Raw genomic sequence first — 23,498 nt, forward strand, 5'->3', positions numbered from 1 at the left:
AGCGGGTCGGCTCTGGTACGGAATGTAATCTGTGCTACTGTCGGAAAACGGGTCGGATGCGTGACCCGTGCAGGACTCTAGTCTAAGTGACCATTTTAATCCTCTAGCCAATTATCAAGCTAAATATCCAACATGCTAGTTAACGTCAAAGACTGCGGTGGAAGACGACGGTAAAATATTTCCACTAGATTTATTTATGCCTGAATTTTTAAGGTGTGGCGGCTTTTATTTTGCCGTGGCGGTGCGCCACAGTAAATTACATGTAGAGGAAACCCTGAATAGTATATATATTGATGAGAAATGAACGAGGAGGAGGAGGAGGGAAAAAAAAGACGTGTAAACGGTTATTGATTTTTCTAAACGGTTATGATTTGTTATCCGTGTACCCGTTTACACGTGTAGACGTTGACACCCCTACTATGTAGTATAAGTTAAATTCATTCATAAAGAAAAAACCCAAATATTACTGTAGATGACTGAAAATACATTTCTAGGAGATACTTCTCCCTCAATCTGAGTGCTTGCTTGAAACTTCCCGTGGCTTTTACACACTTTTATTTACAGTAAAAATTCACAAAAATACTTATTTTATATTATATTCTATAAATCAATTAGAGGGCAGGATCCATTCTGTGACATGAAATTGTCTGATAGCTGAATGTTTCCTTATTGTTGAGTGATTTAATTACATTTTTTAGAAAATTTTAAGATGAGACACCGATTATAAAAAGGCAGATCAGAATTGATGAAGCAGGTAGGATATAAGAGATCCTGAAAGTTAGTCACTATTGTGGGTGAAACGGCAAGGAACCTTGAAAATCAATGAAAAGCCTGGAGTTCACTCACATGAGGTCAATTTGATAAGATTTTTAAAAAGCTCCAGAAGACATTGTACAAGGTTCACACACCTTCTTACACATAAAATTTAATAAAAGGGTTTTACAGGCACAATTCCCTCATGTTCAACGACCTAGCGCAACAAAGTTTGAGACGCGGCTGAAGGTCATTACTGTTACAACTCTGAGACTTGTTATAATGAGAACTAGCAGCTTTACAGAAGCTCACAGATCACAATTAAATAGAAAGAGCAAGGCTTGAACGTGTGAACACTTCTCAACTGTGCTACGGCGTTACAGCGATGGCAGAACAACCCAAGAAACGCTGACAGACAGCTGAAAGTAGCCTTTTTACTGACACGAGGTTAAAAAAAAGATCAAAAAGAACTTCAATTTCTATTCTTGCACAAAATATATCAAGTGCTTTAAATGACCCATGTCTATTTGTGTCAATCAATTCTATTTACAGCCAATTTTCAAGGATTTCACAGACCCATGGGAACCCTGATTAGACGTCTCTGATTCTTACGTGCAAAATCGATGAAATGGCTCCGAGATTATTTTAGCTATTGTTCATTGTTACTCCTCGAGGGAAAGTTCGTGAAGAAGCACAGCAGGATCATTGCTTACACTGTCCTTTTGTTACAGTTGACATGGCCTAAATTAGTTTTTCAACCAGGCTTCTGCATGTTGTCGTCTTGTTTAAAGTTAGGAAACTAAAATTACTGGTGGAGCAAAAATCTAGAAATGCACCAACTGCAGTTTTCTTGTAGAGCAAAGACAAAAAGCCAATACTGATTTTGGCCAACAACAATTTTTTTTTCTCCAAGAACTGTAATTGACAGCATACACAAACACTTTTGTCACCTTCCATACTTTAATGGAAAATTAAATTGCATACTCATAGTCAAACATCCACTACTGAATAATTCACAGGACCTTCTCTCTCTCTCTCTCTCTCTCTCTCTCTCTCTCACTCAAGCTAAACTCAAAATAAAGTGCTCCAGGTTATCAGACAAAGCTTTCTATTAAAAGCTCATGTAGTCCATGTTGTCATCCAGTTTAATGACAGATTCTTAGCTCCCCCCTGTTAAGCATTAATGCAGTATACTGGTGTATATTGTGCATGCTTTTATTGTGAAAGGCAAAAAAGGTAAGGAGTCTGTCTGTAATAACCTGCAACTGGGGGGTCAGACCTATGTGCGTAGATGTGAATCGGGTATATCTACTATTTTTTTTTTTATTTGTCATCCGATAAAAAATGTCAAGCACAAAAACCTTGCAAACTGAGCGTGGTGCCTTAATTATTCTATTTGTTGCAAAAATTCACAATACGAAATGAGATGGAATCATCAAGCAGTGAAGGTGTTGTGTTTGTTTTTGTCATCCTCACTTCCTGAGGAAAAGAAAAGACAATAGCCTGCCTGGTCCATCCAATCCTGAGAACATGACAAGATCAGGGAGAGTTTCACCTGCTGATAAAAGAGCTGCAGAACTTTACTAGAACCACACATTAAAAAGAAAGAGGTCCATGAAACATGAAAAGAAGTCCTAGGGAGTAAGGACACACAGGAATACCACACAAACACACACACACACACACACACACACACACACACACACACACACACACACACACACACACACAGCCAAAAAGGATGCTAAAAAAGACAGAAAACCAAACCTGTTCTGAAAAAGTGTGTAAACATGATTGACACAACACGATGTCATATCTATTTTTAAATGTGTAGCAATTTCGGACAAAGGAAAATAGACTTGGTGTGCAGAGGCCGCTGTTCTTTTGTACAAACTGAGAGGGTTGCTTGACCAAAACATTAGCTGCATTGCACCACACACTCTTGCGTCACATACGAGACCTGCTACATTTAATTTTTCACATCCTGTGGGTTTCTCATGAAAACAGTCGAGACTTGAGTTTCGAGATCAAATAGGCTGCAGCAAGTGTAAATCCGTCCACTTTATTGTATAGTATTACCATTTCAGATAAGTGCATACACTTTCTGCCGTAACATCATTATCTTTCAAATTGAATACTTGTAGTGTCAAGCTTATTTACGCTGCTCGCAGCAAATGATGATCCAGACAAACTGACATTATGATAGCTTTGCCTCATTCAGCAGGTCACACTTTGAGATACCGCAGCAGCCTCTGCACATTCAATTCCCCACCCCACTGATGTGGCAAAGATGGAACATTTCATTAGGGGCTTGGGTAAACACAATGAGAGCTCTGATGTGTCTGTGTGAGCGCCGCCGAAGCAGACTAAGCAGTTGTCTTGCCATTACCTAAAGCCACAGAGAGCAGCAGCGACACAGATTGGATCTCTGATTGCAGAGACCTCACAGACTGAATTATTGCCTGAATATTACAGCGACATGATGGTCAAAATCAGCCCAAGCTGCAGGACAGTTTTCAAGTCCGCAGCCAAAATTTTCCAACAGCCCTCTGGGCATCGTTCTCGGTCAGCCCGGGTGATTGCACACCTCTGCAGGCTGCGGCGTCCCAGCTCATTTGACCGGACTTGATGGAAAAACACAGGGGAGGAAGGATGAAGAAGGAGAACAAATATTTTCTTCAAAGAGAATTAGAAATGGCTGGTGGACAGAGGAGGAAGGTTTCTGTGAGAAATGGGATATGAGAGAGAATGATCAAACACCAAAACCTGATTCGTGAGCACAAAAGTAAGCATTAAATTTGCTTTGGAGAAAACCTTCCTTCTCTTTTACTCTGGACTTTGCTTTGCCCTGTTCCTCTCTTTCTCAGTCCCTTCCTCCTCCTTGGTTTTAGCATCCACGAGGAGCCAATTACTCATACAGCCCCGGTAATTAGCATGAGAGATGGCGAAGCCTAATGCTGCTAAGACTAGAGAATTGTGACAGTGAAACCGTCTCTAATGAGACAGACCCTGGGGATTCTCTTCTCTCAGCTCTGGCCTCGCTGACTGCTCTGGTCTCGGCGATGGATGGAGCTAATCGCTACAACTGAAAACTGTGTCATTTTCAAAATCGTTGTACAACCGTGGTGAGGCAGGTGGGAGGCAGCGAAAGAAAGTATGCAATTTTGTGAAGGGGGTTTAACAAAAGAGGACTGAAAATATTTCAAAACGATCCCAGCTTTTCAAATTTTTTAAGGTCCACAAATATAACCAGCACTGATAGCAGTACAAATGTGTCAAATGTTAGGAAATTTTTCATTAGTTTCTGAGGAAATAACACATGGATTATGATGAAAACATAAGGTGTGTTAAAATGGCTGGTATCTATGAATACAAAAGATGATTGTTGGGTCTAGTGATGGTTCGCGTTACTCACTTTAAAGCCAGATGTGGGAACATCCAACCACACCCTTCATAAACTTCAAGTCCCCATTAGCTGATGTTCACTGGGTTGTTCTGTTTAAGGCTCCTTCCTCCGCTATCAAACAACTTTGTCCCTTATTTAGATGGTGCCTACATTCCCTTAAGTGTCATGGTTTGGGATGAATGGTGGCCATCAGTGATTGGGCGATATAGGTCATGTCAACAGTCAGAGATCCTATTGAGCTGAAGGGGAACTGCAAAGCAATGATCCATTGGTGGTAAGAAAACATTAATTAGTGCAGTTTTAAGACACTTAAATTTCATGGCTTATAGTGTCTAAAATGTATTTGAAAGCTGTACTACACCGTGGGATGTGTGATGGTCGACAAACTGCCTGGAAGAGGAAATATGTGTAAAAATAGGGTAATTGTCAGTTTGGTTTTTTAATGATCATTATCACCATCGACTGCTAATTTAGCTGTCGTGTCTTAACATGGATTAATGGTTCCCCTGTTTTTGTTGGCACCAGGTCACAGTTATCTTTTTTTCAAAAAAGGAAATACTGTAAGACCACAGACTGAGCTGTTTACCTCACAAAAGCAATTCTATAGACTGATAAATGACTGAGATCTGTTAATCGAGTTATCCTTCCACGGCTAATGACCTTAGTTCAGGTCAGATAACATGATCAAGATGTTTACATGTCAGGTAATCAAATTATTGAAGAGCATTTTAATAGAGAATAATTGTTATGCTGTTTGTTTGTTTGGGTCTGAGGAGGAAGAGATTTGGTGCATGTCTTGCCAAAGAAACGCCCCTTTGGCCACAAAGGCTCTGGCCATGAATATTAAGGCTCTGGGTCAGAGTGTCCCCAAGCTGCTCTGTGGACCAAATCAAACACACCTCTCTGTCCTCAGTCTGCAAGCAGTGGCTGAAATGTCACATGAGGTCAGTTCCAACTCTTGTGTGTGAGCTTTGAAACATAATATGTGAAAAACTTCCTCAGAGCCTAGAAAAGTTTAATACTTATGAATACTGGGTCCAACTAGCACAGAGAGTGATGCTGTTTTATTGATTTAGCATCACTTCATCTACATAGATCATCAAATGGAGAGGATGTTAGCTTTTTGCCTCACACATTCAGCTTTAGCCTCCATCTTTTAGCTCAAATCAAGTGACTGTGTTTGGAAAAAAATGGTGGAACCATGGATGATATGAATTGGATCCGACTGAGAACCTCAACACAAGCTGTGGTAGAAACTTGTCAATCAAAATTTATCCACACCCCAAAGCAGACCCCGTTTCCTCATCTATTTCACTATAAATGGGACCTTAATTTACAAACTGAGCCTCATACTGCATTAATGAAGACTTTAAACTAGAGACTGAGTCCATAAAGTTGTTAGGAAACTGTTCGCCGAGGTAAAAAATCAAGTGGCAAGTAAGGTAATTTTCTCATAAGCTTACATACAATCAGACTTCTTTTTTAAACCAGTTCAGTTGCCCTCTCCTGGCCATAAGAGGGAAAGCAGGTTTATGGCATTGGCAGTCAATAGAAGAATATTTAATATCAATGGCATGATATAAGAATGTACAACAGTCATGATGATCCTGAGCTAAGATCAGGTTAATTAGCTAGCATGCTACAGCCTGTAAATTTTGCCAGTGACTGCTGCCATTTTAGCTGATTGCCAGCTAAAAAATAAGAGGCTGCTTTTGTCTACGGTGTCTGAAATCAAGGACACATTGTTCACCATTTTACACCAAATTTAGCACCTATATGCAGGATTTTTTGAAAACTTGCGACTGACTTCCTCCCCATTGTCAGCAGTTTTTACTTTTTCAGTCTCTCTTTCAAATCGAACTCTAACCGAATGATGTTCGAGAGACGCTTGAATGAAGACGAATGGAAAAGTACTCCATCATCACGGTAAAAATGAGTTTGTCCATCTCTTTTGAGTAATTTCACTCAGGGATGAATGACGACTGTACCCTTTCCTACTGAAGACACCAGCCAGATGTAAATCACTGTTTCTGGGGTTTTGGTTTCCAGTGCGAAAAGGGAATGAGACTTTTGAGTAAACTGCAAATGTACCAAGAATGGCAAGCTTCACCGTCAGAGCATCGGTTACTGAGGGAGGTCGGGGCTTAGCTGTCAATCCTACGTAACTGACATCCTCATACTCGACACACCTGCGAGCACACAGACAAAACAGAAGCGCATGCTGCTCAGTGGCCCCTGCAGTATTTTATCTTATTGTCGTACACACACTGTATTTCCTGTTCGATCCAAAAAACATTTCGCATCTCTGCTTCAAGACAGGATAAGTGAGACTCAAAGGCTGCACTGCATTTCTTATTTTTCTCGAATCATCGGTCACAACGTACCCAGGACTCATGGGCTGCTTCTGATAAACAACCTAAATTCTAATCTCTGCTGTGTCATTGTTCAAAGAGGAAGGGGAAAACTATTTTGTGAAGTCAAGGTTTTAAAATAATAGCTCAAAGTTTGCGGTCCCATTTACCTTTTTGGAGATAAGGCTGGCACATTCTCCGCTCGCTGCTGAACTACGGTTTATGCAGGGCACCTCCTATCAAAACGGATACCAACGAGCATTTAGAGGAAAGATAGTGCTACGAGTACAGTTTGGAAAAACTCTTCAGGAACAGTTAATGAAAAGGATTTCTCTACCTGCTCGTTCAATGGGTTTTTCCGACAGTGGATTAAAAGGATGGAGGCAATAACTGCACTTGCCTCACAGGAGAGAGAGGAAGGTTCAGGTGTCCCAGATATGCACCAATTCTGCACAGTCCCACAGTGCATTTGTTGTGACGATGTATTGTTCTTTTCTAAATATGAGTCTGAATTTGCAGCTAAACTGTGAGGATACACAGTCCGAGTTGAATTTTCACAGTAAAAACTACTTAATAGCAGCTTATTTTATCAATCTCACACTGCTAAATATATGATTTGTAGGACACACTGCACACTAACAGACAAGTCCCAAAGAAACATCCCACCTCTGACTGACCCGGGCTCAATTTTGCCCCCTGCGGCTGTATGGTGACAGCAGCGTGTGAATAAGACATACTTAGACTACTCCTTGTGGACACAATTAAACAAGTCTTTTTTACCCTCTTCCCCGCCAGTTTTGATTACCTCCAGTTTCCAATTTAAAGGCGCTGTCATTTTCTATCACTACCACCTCACAGATGTATTCCCAGAAAAGCTAGCAGGCTGCAACATATCATGCGAGCGAGGAGGTGCAGTGGAGCTCCGCCGAGATCTGAGCTGAGCTGTCAATGCTGCCTTCAAGCTCTCAGTCAAAGTTACAAAATTAATGATTCGGCAGAGTGTGGAAAGTGTGTGGGTTCAGATGTCGCAAATGCATTTAAATAAAAAAAGACTGTAAATAAAATATCACTAAAGATTTCTGTCAAAGGTTTCACATTTCCTCCTCCGTGTCTCTCTCATTCCCCTAAAGACATCAGATCATTACAGCGAGGATGACGCAGGAAGCTCCCACGACAGCATCACGGTGAGCTGACCGCAGGCGGGCCACCTGATAGATTTGTGTACCCCACACCGCTACTGGACTGACGAGGCTGGAGGACAGCTGGAGTTTCAGTCGGAGGGGGGGGTCTTTGTGTGATGAAGACCAATTAGGGATCAAATTTCACACCTCTCTCCTGTCACGTCTGTAGGCTGCATCTGCCGACGAGCATCCAGCGTCGTGTCACGCTCTCCACCCGGCACATCCGCATCTGTGTCCCGCCTTGTCAGTCACCCCTTCCCTTACCTCGAGCCCACACACACACAAACTCACTCACCCCCTCCTTCACACTAAAGTCAGGATGAGCGATGGCAGACAGGATATTGCTTGTCAAAGTGACACATTTCCCAAAAAGTCAGGGATCACACGGATCAATATTTACGATGAGTTTGAGGAATACCTCAATCAGTCATGGGTCCGAATCTCCATTACCAGCCAGCAGTGTACTGAAGAAGCAGACAGACGGGATGGAGAAGGGGAATCAAAGTGGAGGGGGTTACGGGAGGGAAGAAAAAGAAAGCGGGATGAGAGTTTTAAGAGGAGTCGAGCCTTTGACGCACGCGGGGAGTGGAGGCAGTTGCCATGGAAACCCCTCCCTGCCTCCAATGAGTCAATGAGTAAGTGAGGAGAGAGAGAGAGAAGGGAGAGAAAACAGAGGAGGAAATAAATGGGGGGGACAAGAGAAAGTGAGCTTTTGACTAAAGGTATTTTGTCTGATCTGTCAAACCTAAAGGAAAAATACAACGTGACAAATTAATTCACAGGCAAACACCAGCTGCTTCTGTTTCTCATTCAACAAACAAACAAATAAAAAAATCAGCCTTGCATCGTCACCTCAAGTCCTCCTCTATCTTAAAAGCCTCAATCTGCTTCCTCATTCATCTCAGCGCTGGGGACCAGCTCAGAGCTCAGCAAGGAGCCGGTCTGGGCTCCTCTGTGAGGCTCACACTTCTTTACAAAGATGCTAAATAATGAATGACGGGGCACTGGGGAGCTGTTAGTCTTTCTTATTATCCTGATTATTACTATCATCCATCAGACGTCAGGCTATTAAAAAGAAACACGTAGACAGGTGACAAAATAAGGAAAGAGAGACGGTCCAGTCCCAGCTACCTGGTAGGTAACTTTATGCAGAATTCATTATGGATGTAACTAATGATTATTTTTATGACAGATTGTTTTTAAGATTAATCTTTTACTCCAGTCATACATAACTAAGAAAAACAAAACACTCACGTTTAACCTGTTAACAGCTAGTAGGCCATTGGCTCGTTTGTCAAACAATACAAACACAGTCAATAAAAGTGTACAGCCATGACATACATCGTTAGGAAGCTTAAATTCTTGTGATTCAATTCATGCAAACCATTTTAAGATAAAACTAAATCAGCAAGGCTCAATCAACAAACAACCAAACAAACAAACCAACTAGCCTTCACACAGTGTCTCCAAATCTTTGACAAGTGGAGTGTCTGGGTGTCAAACTCAGACAATAGTGGTCTTCTTGTATTCCCCAATGTCTACTAGATCCATTTCAGAGGTACATTCAGTCCAAAACACAGTATTCCAAACATAAATGTCAACTAAATAGTGACTAGAAACTGTGATCACAAATGCTCCTTGTTTATCTTTAGCATCTATGTCCGCCCTGTGGCCTGCAACGGCCAAGGAGTACTATCATAGACAGGCCACCCACTCCTTGTTCCACCCTCTCTCTCCTGATCCACTTACACACCAGCCTCATGATGATTGATGCTTTGTGTAGCCAATGAGATTTCATTTCAAATTGACTGTAACAATTACTCAAAAATCTAAATTGTGAAGAATTCAGGCTTGGAGTTTGGCTCTTGCATTTTAGCCTTTTTTTAGAACAAAAATAAATGCTTGCTTACATGGGCAGATATCTAGTTTGTAACATGATACACAAACACTGATGCATAGCAAAACAAAGGAAGAAAAAGGTCACAGGAGGAAAAAAACTGATAATGAAAGGAGGAAGCACAGATAAGGACAGTGCGGCAGCACAGCAGGATAAAAAGTGGGAGATGGGCACAAATTCATATTTCCTGCTATGCTGCAAGACTCCAAGATGATCAAACAAACAACTGTGTGTAGACAGATGGACTTGCCGTGTTTCTCTCTCATTAGTAAACACCATCAGTATTGTGCACAGTTGCCCCAGCCATTAGGAGAAACTCAACGCCCCTGTGGGCATCAAACTCCCCATTAACTCAGTTCCAGCCACCACTTCCTGCGATTAGGGCATATGTTGTTTGTGCACGCATGTAAAGGGCTAAAGCACACACACATACATAAATGTAATGCCTCAGAAGCACTGCCAGGCAACAAAGCGGTAAAACAGACACGCACTCGCACACTTTAAAGACAGATGTGGGAACATCCAATCACACCCTTCATAAACTTTAGGTCCCCATTAGCTGATGTTCATTGGGAGGTTTGGTTTAAGGGTCCCCTCCTCTGCTGTTAAACAACTTTGTTCTCTCTCTACATGGTGCCTACATTACCACAGGTTTCATGGTTTGGGGTTAATGGTGGCCATCATGACTGGGCGAAACATACTATGCCACCACTAAAAGATCTCTTCCTCTATCCCTCAAGCTCCATTTGACCATCATGGACAATTTTGCACAAGTTTATTTAACAATCCCATCTATAAAGCTTTAATTTAACAGTTTCTGAAGAGACCTTTTCCTGACTTTAAAACTACAGTGCATGTACCATTATAGAACATTTTAACCACATGACTCCTGTCAATGTTTTTTTATGCATATTCTAAAGTCAGTGCCATTAGTCACAGTCATAGGTTGTGTCTGGAATCGCCTCCTCACTGACTCATTCACTCTTCCTACATAATACGCGCTCGACTGTGCAGTTCACCTTTAAGTTAGACCAGAAAGTGTCGAGAGATTTTCTGAAAAGACAAGATTTTCCTATTTTAAGGCTTACTGAAATCATTAAAAGAAAAATCTGTCTGTGGTTTAGCCAACCAATGATGGATAGAACAAGACATTGCTCTCTTTCTTCTTTTTAAAAAAACAAAACATTTTACTTCTGACATTTCTGACAGAAATTGAAACAGAACATTGAAGTGGGTAGCAAACAAGAACAATGCCTGCTTTCTCCTGCACCTCATTACACATGTGAGGGGAAAAAAAGAAAAGAGATATGTGTCAGCATGTGCATCCTCTCAGTGCAGTGATATTGTTGAGGACGGGCTGCTATATTGGTTTAAACCTACTTACTCTTGCTGACATTTCATATCAGACTTTCCCCATAAATAAGTGTCTTGTTGTTCCGGTTCTTACTGGATTGACAACGTTTTCTGATTAGTTTCTAGCTGTTGTTTCTGGGGTTAGGAGGGGGATCATGCACATAAATCTGCGTACATTAGATTAATAAAAAGTAGTGTAAAGTATGTGATCAGACTTTTCTTTGTAACATTACAGGATTTTATAGGGCACTACTTCATCTGTCAAATTTAAAAAGTAAGTGCACTAGGTGTCAAATAAGGATTGGTTGCAGACACAGCTGTAGTCAGTGTGTGTGTTATCATTTCATCCATGGAGGGTTGAGTGAAGGGGGAAGAAGTGAGAAAGTGACAAGTGCATCTCTTCACCTTTTTACCCGCAGTCGACCTCCTCATCATCAGCTTTATAATTCACAGACAGTCCAAAGACAGACACCAATGCTTGCTCTTCACTAAGTGCTTTACTGTGTCCCAAGGGCTAAAAGGCTACGCTCAGAACAATATGAAGAAGTGAGTGTGCTTCTGTGGAGGAGGAAAGGAAAGGATGGAAGGGGAAGGCAACCAAGAAATAAATAAATATGATGGATACATCAACGACTCAAATGTAGTGATGACTCATATCATCCTGATGACCTCCTTACTTTTTTGAGGGGGAATCCTTGAGACACACTAATTGTTATCTATCAGCAGTACCCAACCATCAAGTTATCTTCTCTAAATGTAAAGAAATACATGCGAGCGACATCAAAATGACGTAAATTAGCTTAAATATTTAAAGCCGTTTTCAAATATTTTCCCACTCGGCTGTGGAGGCTTCAATATGTAAACACACACACGCACATACACACAGTCTATAAATGAGCGTGTCTGAAATTGTGTAAAAGTCGGATTATAAAAATCTATACATTTAATTGCTTTGCTTTCCATTTCAATTTTAACTAAATAATTCAACCATTGTCGATCGGTGTAGCCCACTTTGGAGTCACAACTAGTCTACACACACTTATTCCTCTCCACTCTCTATCTCCCCCATCAAATCTATGTGGATTACCAGACGATAGGCCTGATTTCACATGGGCTCAGGCTATTAACGTCCTGACCTTGGATTTCAACCAGGCAATTTGTCTAAGAGCTGGCACAGCCTTCGCTGCCCTGGCTGACTCCATCAAAAGATTCACGATTGGTATGGGTGGCAGCAACGCTCTTACTGTCTACCCATCAGCCTCCATCCCCCCTCGGAAAATGTCTCTTCTTACCACTCAAGGGTTATGTTTAAATTGCTGTGATGAACTACTTCAGATCTATCACTTACCATCCTCTTTTCTCTCTTGCTCTTTGGTCACACTTAGTTTTATCATACATCAAATATCTCACCACATCCATGTACACCTCTGTCTCTCAACTTGTTTTCTAGTAAAAAAGAATCTCCACATCGTTTGCCCAAATTTGGCCCAACTTTCCAATTAACGTGGATAATTATCATAGTTCAAGTTGTAAGGCAGATTGTTTTTAGCTGTACAGACAACAATCACACCCGACAGATATCCAATCAAAACTCGAGATCGATCACCTCTTAATGTTTGTCTGTCCAATATGAGGCCAACAGGTGTCTCAAGAACTTCCTGGAACAAAGCCCAGACACTAAATCTGGAAGGAAAAGTCAATTTTGTACATTTCTTGTTGTGTTTCCGTGGCGTTTGAAGTATTTTGACAATGAGGTAAATTAGTCTGATGACCAAGAACAGAGTCTGAACACTTCACAATACCTCTTTGTAAACCTGTTATGAAACTCATTGCATGACTTGCCTCAAGGTTTGTGTCCAATCCGAGGTGATCGATAAAGCTTGCTGTTGCCTCAGCAAGAAGTTTTTTTTGGGGGGGGAGCCAGAAATAAATTCAGATCCTGGATCTTGTGGTTGAAACACATGAAAGGTTCTCGAGCTCCTTAAAAGGTTTCAATGTTTTCACTTGGTTATTTTTGCCCAAACTATCTTGAGTGATCACTTTGAGCCAAAGCCAATTCAAAATGTGGTTGATTTCATCCCTGTGCCAAACATCAGACCTTGGAAGTTGGCAACATTTTAGTGATCTACAACCAAGCTTCTAGAAAAGAGCTGTGACGATTCAATTGCCATAATCTCACTCTCTCATCTGTTTGTCAGTTTATCTGTTAGTCAGGGTCTGTCAGTGCATCTACACATCACTGTATAGTCAGCACTTTTACCTTATCTTTCCATCTATCCATCAAACCTTCAGTTTGTCATCGTACTAAAGGTTGCTTTGCTGCATCTACTGTACTGCATTTCTTTTCTTTGACCTCATTTGACCAGGATTGTCTGTTGGGATTTAAATCTCTCCTGTGGGAGAGTGAAGGCTAATTATCGGACACAAATGCAGAATATCGGCCCTGATAATTGGCCAGGCCGATAATTGCTCCATGACTTATGTGAGGTATACTACTCTTTGCCTGAAGAGTGGATTTTTGGCATCTTCAAGATTGATCACGATCTCATCACATTGCTGACCTCTGTGTCACATACATCAACAAGGATACCATGATAACCCCAACTGTTAAACTAATTCTGACCATGTCACCAGGAAGGAGCCCCTAACCCTGAAAACCAAAATGAAGGAAAAATTGCAACATTTCCACAAATGTGTATAGCCAAAACAGATCTATCCATCGGACAGACCGATAATTGGTCGAACCCTAATGTAAAGTATACTTCAATCTCCATTCCTCGCTGGTAAAGTAAATTGTGGACTTCTTCCGGATCACTCATGATCTTAAATTGTCCAGTTCTCCACCCTTAAGTCATATACACAGACATGGACACCCTGACAACAATAACTCTGACCATGACACCAGGAAGAAAAGTGACTGAAGGTGTAAAAAGGGCTTGAAAGGGGCAGAAAAAAAAAGCAACGTAACCAAGTGAAAACTGTCCATCCATCCATCCGTCCATCCATTCGTCCGTCAGTTCAGAAATAAAAAGCCCAGCTCAGTCATGACTAGGCCTCTTCCTCTCAGTAGCACTGAGGGCCATTGTTGAAGCTTCATTAATGCAAAAATTAACCTCCCTTTACTTTCTCTCTCTCTCTCTCTGCAACAGTTTATCTGCAGTGTGGTTATGTGTTTATCATAGTCTGCGTCCCATCATATTCATGCCTCGTCCTCCCCCCGCCCTCCCCATTCCCTTTTGTGTCTCTCCCCCTCTATTTGTCCTCCCATTTGTTCTCCCTCTTTACTGTTCACCTCTTTCTCTATCTCCAATGGCTCACCGGCAGCAGCTCTGTGAGTGGTTATCAGAGAAAATTACGCTTCTGTTGCAAACAAATAGCTCCGTTTTTCAGGAGCTTCTCGTGTTGTATTCTGTGCAGAAAGGGCGACGGAAAAGCAGCTCCAGTGAAATCTGCCTGCTCCTGGCCTTGAAGAATGCACCTCCATTAAGGATTCAGGGGAGAGTTAGCCAACGGACAGCTGGGCCTAATGGCATGGCAAGGCTAATGCAGAGCTAGCACACCCACTATACACAGATTAGAGCTTTTACACACACACAAAAAACCTTTAATATCACAGGCTACTGGCTGATGGCAATGAGCATATTCTCAGCAAAATAGGAAACAGAAGAACAAAGCCCAGATAACTACAGATTTTTAAATGTTCTGACCTAGTATCAATATCTTAAAGCCCCCCAAATCTTATCTTTGATAGTCTTCAATGCAGCTAATTAGAGACAGAGGGCTGATTTAAAGGGTTGAACTTGCCGACAGACCTGATTCCAGCTTAACCAACACTCCAGCAGCTCAGTGATTACCACCACAGACAAGACAAGGGAGTTTTGGGACAGCAGCCAACAGCAGCAAGGGACAAGAATCTCATCACAGACACTTCAGCTGGAATATTCTGGATAGTCAAAACATACGGATCGGTTCAAGATATTTAGAATCATGCTGATGAGAAGCAAAAAGTCGATGCGATACATGGCAGGTTTACAGCCAAGTATTTTTCCTAGGGCTCAAAAAACCAGCAAGTAAGACCTGACCCAAGGTTTTCCTTTGGAGGAACTGTGTTACCCACTTTCAACCAAAGCGAGCCAAGTGCTAGTTATGGGTTGGTTCAAGGGTTGGCAAACCTTTTAAGAACTGGTTTGCTTTTCCACAGACATCAGAGACACCGTGATGTCACATTATTCAGTCAGTGTCTAACCCTGAGATACCACCAGATACGTGTCCACGGCGTTACGGCTCTGCCACGCCAGCAGAGCTGATAGGTTTCACTCTAGTCTATGTGTTAACTTCCACCAGGTCCGCTGTGCTGCGTCTCTGCTCCGGCAGTCTGAAGCCCCTCCGATGCCAGCACACAAATCTCAAATAAGACACAAATACAAGCTCTTCTACTAATCTTTCGGTCAGGGAACACTTTTTGTTGTTGTTTTTATAACAAATACCTATAACTGCAGCCGTGAGTGATTATGTGATTATTGCGGGAACTCCTCTGTCTCGCGACGGCAGATGTGACCCCAAGTGAACCAGTGATGTCTGGATGCCAATGTTGGCATCCAAACATCGCTGGTTCTCGGCCCACTGTTGCTTCAATGTGGCATCCATATTGAAAGTCCTTTCTTTATTCTCCCCTGGACACGCCACAACACGCCACACCAGCTCTGGCTCTTCAAAAACGGTGGTCATAAGTGGTTTTAGTTGGTCACAATAACCTTGCCCCCAGCCCCTGACACAAGTGTTTTTTTGTTCAAAAACAGCAAAGAGTTGGCACCACTCTTTGGCTGTCGAGACACAAACATTGATTTGAACCAGCATCTGAACCTTGGTCTAAAAAGGGTGTCATTTCCAGCAAAGAACCACAGCCAAATACAGTCTGTCGAAACAGCCATCTACTCACAGCTGTCCATCAGCAGACATTCGAGAGGCAGGGAGGGTGTGAAGACAGATGCTTTTGAGTTGTATTGTAGGAAATTCGGATCTATTGGTTTTCGAGCTTGACCCATTGTAGGAGCCAATTAGGACAAGGTTCTTTAAATAGGAACCAATCTTTGTCTAGACAGATAGACTCTGAAGTTGAAGGACAATAAATGGACTGAGTGTTCTCGCAGAAAGTTCGTCTCAGACACGGTAAAGTTTATCAGCACGTCAATTAGGTCAATCCAGGTGCAGCACCTCAGGGGCTTAAAGCATTGGCTTAGCCTCTACAGCCATAATAGGGACAGCGCTTACATGGCTGCACGTCACCCACAAAAATATCTGAAATAACCCGTAACACAATATTTAATCAATCAAATTACCCAAGAGCAGACAATACAAAGAGCATTTCACTCAACAAAGTGAGTCGAGGTGACACAGGTGTGAAGGGAGGTAGGATGAGGATGAGGTAACTCACAGGGGACAGTGCGGAGGTAGAGGTTGTCCCGGATGATCTGCTGCAGCTCGTGGTCCACCGAGCCTTTCTGGAAGCGCAGGTTGAGGTAGTGGCGCAGCTCCTTGTCTATCACGCCCCCTGGAGGAACACAAAGGGCCAGGAGTGAGTAATCAGAATGAGACCTATTCCATCAAATCAATCACTCTGACGCGAGGGGCTGTAAACATGTTTTCCTGGTGAACTAAAGAAATGACTCGAGGCAAACAGAAACCTGAAGAAATGGGGACAGCTTGATGCATTTTCAGAAAAACAACACACTGCTTCTCTCGCTCTGTTTTCTGTGCAATTTCCAAACTTGGAAGAAGCTGAAAACACTGCAGCGACAAATGACCCAGAAATCACTGAAAAGCAAACAATTTGAATTTGCTAAATCCCTACAAACAAACAGAGCCGAGCGCTAATGAACACACTCTGCCCTCTCCAGGATTCAGCATCTGTCAAGTGCAGCCGCCGATTGGTGGAGGTGCTGATAGGAACACATGTGGAGAAATGTCTACATATAAATCACCCTGCCGACTCCCCCGGGGGCTGTTTCTACTTCCATCCTCCTCTCACCTGAGAAAAACCCCCTCCACACCCTCCCTCCCCCTCTCCGCCTCCTCTCTGCCTCTCTAGCTATCCCAGTTGTGTGTGAATGGACTTCCACTTTAAACCAGTAAATCATGCTGGCTCAGCAGATTAAAAAAAAAAAAAGAAAGAAGTGATGGAGATGGTGGGAGCAACAGAAGAGAGATGGAATGCAAGGGCAAATCCCACGGGGGAGTAGAAAGGGGGAGCGAGCTAAAACAAGCATCAGATCCACCCCCAACAAATACTCCATCTATGTGCTCTCACAATCACATCTCAAATGGAGGCAGGACAGGACGGATGAGAGTGGGAGGAGGAGGAGGACGAAGAAGAGGAGGGGGGGAGCTGACTGACGTTACTTAAGGGATTCCTCATGGTGCTGCTTTAACCAACACACTTGTCGTTCTTGTTGCTCTTCTCCGTGGAAGTAAAGCAGCACAGAGGCAGACGTAGAGGCTGAGAAGACATTCGTCTAACCTTCAACACCCTCTGTGAAGCAGCAACTTGGCGCAATGCCACATAGCATTTAGCCCCCCCTCCGCTCTTCCTCCTCCTCCCCCTCCTCTTCTCCTTCTTTTTCTCTTCTCCCCTCCAATGTGATCCCGAGGCTGTGACATCCAAGCATGATACGCCGGAGATCGCACATGACAGCAGGGCACACATGTGCCGACAGATCCATGTGAACAAGCAAAGCGACTGGAAAAGCATTGGAGTAGGTGGATGTAATCGCAGGGAATATAATGAGCGGCACATTAATTCAAGAATAACCTAGTTTAGAAGTTTTTCTGTCATATTGGAGGGATGCATTATTTAGCACGCTCTGGTTCTTCAGTCGTGTGTTCTCCATGCACACACACACACACACACACAAACACACACACACACACAAATCCATTAGAGCTGAACTAATTCACAGAGAGCTGCATTGTAATCGTGCAAACCTGAATTACAGACACCGGCTCCATCAAGACCTGGAGCAGCACGACCAGCCAATTTACATTTGCATGAGAAAAGGAGCCGAGCCGACGAATCTGCATACTGAAAAGGTGAGCGGACTCGAAAATCACACGCACGCGCACACACATATCAAACACACTAAATGGCACCTCTTGTGTGGACAGCGGTTGTACAGCCAGTATAGAGTCAGAGTCCCTCTTTCCACAGGTTTTGTGATGCAAATAATCTCCGCCAGAGGAAAAATCTTGCGCTGGATCTTTCCTGGCGGAATCCCCCGCCCCCGTGCCGTCCTGTCCCTCAGGTCCCCAACTCTGTCTCTGTTTAAACCAGTCTATCCAGCCAGCCAGCCGGGGATCCGAATCACCTCTCTCTGCACTCCACGGCGGAGAGATGAAACAGGGAAAAAAGCGCTGAAGGATGAGTGACTGAGAGAGACCGAGGCAAGGAGAGAGTGTGTGAGAGAGAGCGGGAAAGAGAAGGCGATTGGGGACGAAGTGTGTGTGTGTGTGTGTGTGTGTGTGTGTGTGTGAGTGAGAGTGAGAGAGAGACAGAGAGAGAGAGAGAGTGTGTGTGTGTGTTGCTGCAACTGAGTGAGGGAGAGAGACGGTTGAAGCGCGGCTCAGGCTGTGGGGACCTTTCGCACTGAGATCCCTCTTTCTATTGGATCCCTCCAGATTCTCAGGTCCTACAATGCCCCCCATCTGCAGCACGGGGCACTACATCTGCCTCCCTCTGATTAAAAGACATCCCCTGCCACATCACCACCCCCCCACCCCCCCACTTTACTCATGGCTTATAGCATCCACATGGCCTGGATGTGACCTTCCAAACAACCACGTTGTGAAGCGAAACATTATGTTTCAGTGTCGGCTGTGCAATTACGTTTCTGTTTGTTTACTATGTTTGGAAACTGATATTAGTGGTGACTGGTGACAAAACTTACAGTTAATCTCTTTCTCTCTTACTCATTTAGCTTTTGTTAATAACATATATTTGTGTGCTTGTATGCACATTCTCAAACAAGGCTTGACTTTAAAGACATGTAATGTGAAATAGAACCATCCAATGTCAAATTTTGTGGGTGTTACATCAGGTTTCAGGGCAGGAAAAGAGGTAATATGACAGCCATATATATCCATTTATCAAACGTAAAGGTAGAATACAAGAGCTGAAGCAAATCATTATCTCCATACTTCTATGTTAATATTATTATAATTTTCCCAGAGCCCCATGTGACATTTTTCACTTGCTCGATTTGTCCAAAACCCAAATGTTCAAGATATACTGGAATATGAAAAGAAAGCTTGAAGTTCTCCTGCTAAAGAAGCTGAAACAAGCAATTGGCTGGCATAAAGCTTTATAATTGACTAATAACCAAGTATTCCCAAAAAATGTATCATCATATTAAGTATCATAAACTTGTTTTTTCATGTTTGTGATGCTAACTTCCAGGTTAGCCTACAAAAATACGCACAGCACTCTCGTTCACAGATCGATCAAATTCATTCAACTTTTGTTTTAATGGTGATTTTACGTAATTCGAATGAACAACCAATGAATGAATCTTTTCAGAATATATTTTGACATCGGAGCTCAATAAATAAGTCAGAATGAGGTTTCTTTCATTGGCACAGAGCAGCGGTTAGAACTCAAACTGGAGAGAGCAGCTCCCCTCAATATGGTCCAATATCTGGCCATGCTTCCAAAAATAGATTCGTAGTGTGAGTGCGGCGCGTGTGTGTGTGTGTGTGTGTGTGCACATACAGCAGTGCAAGAGTCCAATTGTTGCAGCGGCTGCGCAGGTCTGGAGTCAGTGAGGTGTGCGAGGGTGAAGGAGGTCGTTTAAACAGATGTGATGTTCTCTCTCGTTTTTCTCTTGAGGTTTTTTCCCCATCAGGTTTTTTGCAGCTCTGTCATGACACGACATGATATGTGACGATGCCGGCAGGGAAATGGGTATGACAGAGACAGCATGGGGGGGGGGGGTGTAGGATGGAGATAGAGAAGCAAAAGGAGACTGGTGGAGGCTGTGGATTGACAGCAGCGCCGGAACATCAACTACCTGGTTGATGGATTATACAGCACCAAATATACGGTCAATAAGTCCAATTATTCAGTCATTCTTTCCTTTTAGACTCTGAGAAAAAGGTAACCCACTTTTAAATAAGAAGCCCGTTATTATTAAACAACTCATCCCTGCAGGAGGAGCCGTTTCTAACATGTTTAGAGACACGTGTAGCCATGATAACAGTTTCCTTAACAGATGGGTGAATGAAAATTGTTTTCGCCGTGCAGAGGAAGAGAATCCACCATTTAAGCTCAGCAGGTGTCATGTAAATCCCCTGGGAGGCCTGAAAAGGGAAAGAACAGCCTGTGGAGAGTCAAAAAACAAGAGAGCAGCTGGTTCCTCCGGGGGATAGAGGTGCTGTAACAGCTAACTGCCTCGTACCACGGCACAAACTAGAGGAGCTCACAGAGAAGCGCTGACTGCCACTGCAACTGGTGAACACTCAACCTTTTTAGAGATGGCAGCTCGAAACACATGTTCCTCGCATTCACTTGCTCTAATCACTGCAGAATTATGTTTGTATGTGTGATGAATTATTCATGGTTTATTGACTGGAGGCTGCAGTTGAAAACTACACGTTGCAGCGGCTACAAATTCATTTACAATATCAGCTGAGTTCTTGGTGGTGGTACGTCTCTAGGGATGGATGTCAGTCCATCACTTGGCTCAAGACTGAAATATCTCAGATAGTACTGGATGGACTGTCATGAATTTTTCATTTACCCGACATTTAGCAGCAGGTTAAACTTTTAGCTTATGCTGGAAACATATATCTTAAAGACCTTCTTGATATTACAGGCTCATTTGCATGGCTGCAGATTCTTGTTATCGTAAATTAAACAGAATGAATTGCTTGGAGAGGGCGGGCAGACCTCCACATGTCTGGATTTATTTCTAAAACTACCAGAATTATGTCAAAATATGGTTGTGCCTATAGCTGAAGCCTCAACATCTCAGCTGTGCACACTTCTAAACTAGAAATATGTCACATTCTTAGCAAACACTCCACTGACATAATGTTAACATGATGAACATGGCAGCTTCCTATCAAAAACAGCATCAAATCAAATTGAACTCACTCATAGATACAATCACGTTAATACACCTCATTGTTTTCATTAAGTTTCCCTGACACATTACTGAAAATGTTCAAAAAAGGCCCTTAATCGCTATGTTAAATAAAGTATGAAAATCTGTGGAGAAGAAATCCGTTCATGAGTACTTGTGTAATCCTGCTGACAAAACAACCAACCAAAGAACAAACAGACACATAACCACCTTGGTGAATGTAATTCATCTGCTGCATCAGAAACTGTTCTTTTAAAAAGATTTAAAATGAGCATATGATTTATTACAGCGAGAGCAGACTTGTGTGCATGCAGAGAGCTCAGAAGGAGCTCAGTATTGAAAACTGTCCAAAAAAAACAAACTGCAAACTTCACCACGATGGACATAAATGCAGAATCCAAACACATACGAAACAAACTCACAGTCTCAAACAAAGATTTTATAGCAGCCAAGTCTCCTGCAGAAGTCTGAAAATGTTCTCCCTTTTTCTAGAAAAATCCGGCATGGAGGGTGTGCTGCTGACAGTCAGTCAGAGCTCGGAGCGGCGTCATCGGAGCCGCGCTGACAATATTTATCACACCCCGCTCTGAGGGCGCCCGTCGGCAGTCACATATGTAGCATTATCATGCTGTGTGTATGCGTGTGTGTGTGTGAGCATGAAAGTCAGAGGGAGCTCCAGTAGACAGCTGTTTGGATAATCAGACTAATTAAAAGATCAGGATGGGCTTAAAACCTTGCCAGTTAAACCAGACACACACTGCGCTCTGTTGATTAGTCTTCAATGAACATGTATGATGCCAACTCAGTGGTAAAAGTGCTGGAATCTGTAAACACTAACTGGCTTTCAGATGGGTTTACACACACAGAAACACACACGAAGACTAACGCTTAGTGTTGTTGGAACAAGTATTTTGATTGTACACAGTTTGGTTGATGTGACAGAAGCATTTATTGACACATTGTTTGCTAACTCAAATTAGGGTTTCTTAAAAAAAAACATTGTTTTTGGATGTTTTAGGTCCAACTTTAGGTCCAATTTATAAGAAACTCCTAACTTATCAAATATTGACTCTTTGGGATGTCAGCAAAGCCCACCTACAATCCAAAAGCATCAGTTTTTGACAAGATGTGAATGAGATGAAAAAACAACCCTTTCTTACAAATTGGACCTTTAACTACAAATCATACTTCACTTTGAATGAAAGCCTTAAAATGTTGAATTTATTTTACAAACTGCACCAGGCAACCATTGATTTCTGTTAAATCCAAAATCAAATAGCAAACTTGTGAAGCTCTCTCTAGTAACTGAAAATCTTTACTAAATCTGTCTCTTTAAAATCTCAACACAGAATAAAAACAAGTTATTTATTTTCCTTTTCAGAAATTTGTCAAAATTAAAGTACAAACCAGCCTGATAAAAACACCATCACAGTACCTCCAGGCTCTCCGTATCCCACAGGTGATTATGTGTAGTGTACCTTCTGTCGCTTTATGCTGACCATCCCCAGCTCTCCCATTGCCATGGAAATTCACTCAGCCCACCAGCTGCCTGCATGTACGTGAGAGTGTCTCCTGACAGGGAGATCTCGTCCATTTTATCCTGGGAATGGGGCCCCGATGGTGCTGCTCGAGCAGGACATGCAATATATCCTTTGCGTGTCGCCTTCCGGCGGATCACGCTAAGCAGTGAATTGATGGGAAACAGCATGGGAGAGCAGACTGGTCACATTTCAGAACCTGCATCACTTTCAAACACATATGGCTCCATTTATACATATCAAAATGTGATCTGTGACCAGATTTGCTTTGTTGGAAAAAGGCCAATCCAATCACACTTTTTGAGGTTATGCCTGCATGAAATATTGTTTCCTGTCTTGCGTAATCTCATTTTTGTACAGGTGAATATGTTTGCTGATGAGGTTTATAATCAGCCTCTGCATGTCTTCACATCTGTATGTGGTGTTTTGCCGGTGACACAAGAAGTTGGCTGAACTCCCTTTAAACCCGGTTTTGCATAAAAGCATGTCATTTCACAAGGTGCTCTACCTCCAGTGAGCAAGCTCATTTGCATGCATGTACACTATTTGGCGAGCACCAGCTGCGATTCCGAGCACGGAACTGAACGAACACTGACCACCTACTGCAGCACTAATGAGAGAATGCCCACAGATGGAGTCTGCGTGTAGTAAGAATGACAATGTCGATTTATTATGCAAGTGATCATATCTCAAACTTCAGTTGTTGTTTTTTTTACCCTGGTGAGATATTCACTTGCAGATCACTTTTTAATACCAGATCGCCAAAGGTACAGTGAGTGTCTCAAATCAATATTTCATGATTTCTTTAAAAAAATATTTATAGTATACACATTAGTTTGGTTCAAACAGCACGTCTTGTAATATTTATATCCGTTAAAGCCAAAAC

General features: G+C 42.5%; 1 protein-coding gene across 12 annotated transcripts in view; it reads right to left on the bottom strand.

Moving 5' to 3' along the window:
• Positions 1-23,498, bottom strand: part of magi2a (membrane associated guanylate kinase, WW and PDZ domain containing 2a) — a 257,725-nt gene that overhangs the window by 172,295 nt on the left and 61,932 nt on the right. For all 12 annotated transcript variants that reach the window (XR_003986744.1, XM_030440388.1, XM_030440385.1 and 9 more), the window contains exon 2: positions 16,376-16,492. Coding sequence is in view for 11 of the 12 variants with exons in the window: in XM_030440388.1 (XP_030296248.1) it covers positions 16,376-16,492 (117 nt within the window). In the remaining variant the exon portion in view is untranslated. The remainder of the gene's footprint in view (positions 1-16,375; positions 16,493-23,498) is intronic.

This window comes from Sparus aurata, chromosome 14, assembly GCF_900880675.1.
Source record: "Sparus aurata chromosome 14, fSpaAur1.1, whole genome shotgun sequence".
Classification (NCBI taxonomy): Eukaryota; Metazoa; Chordata; class Actinopteri; order Spariformes; family Sparidae; genus Sparus; species Sparus aurata.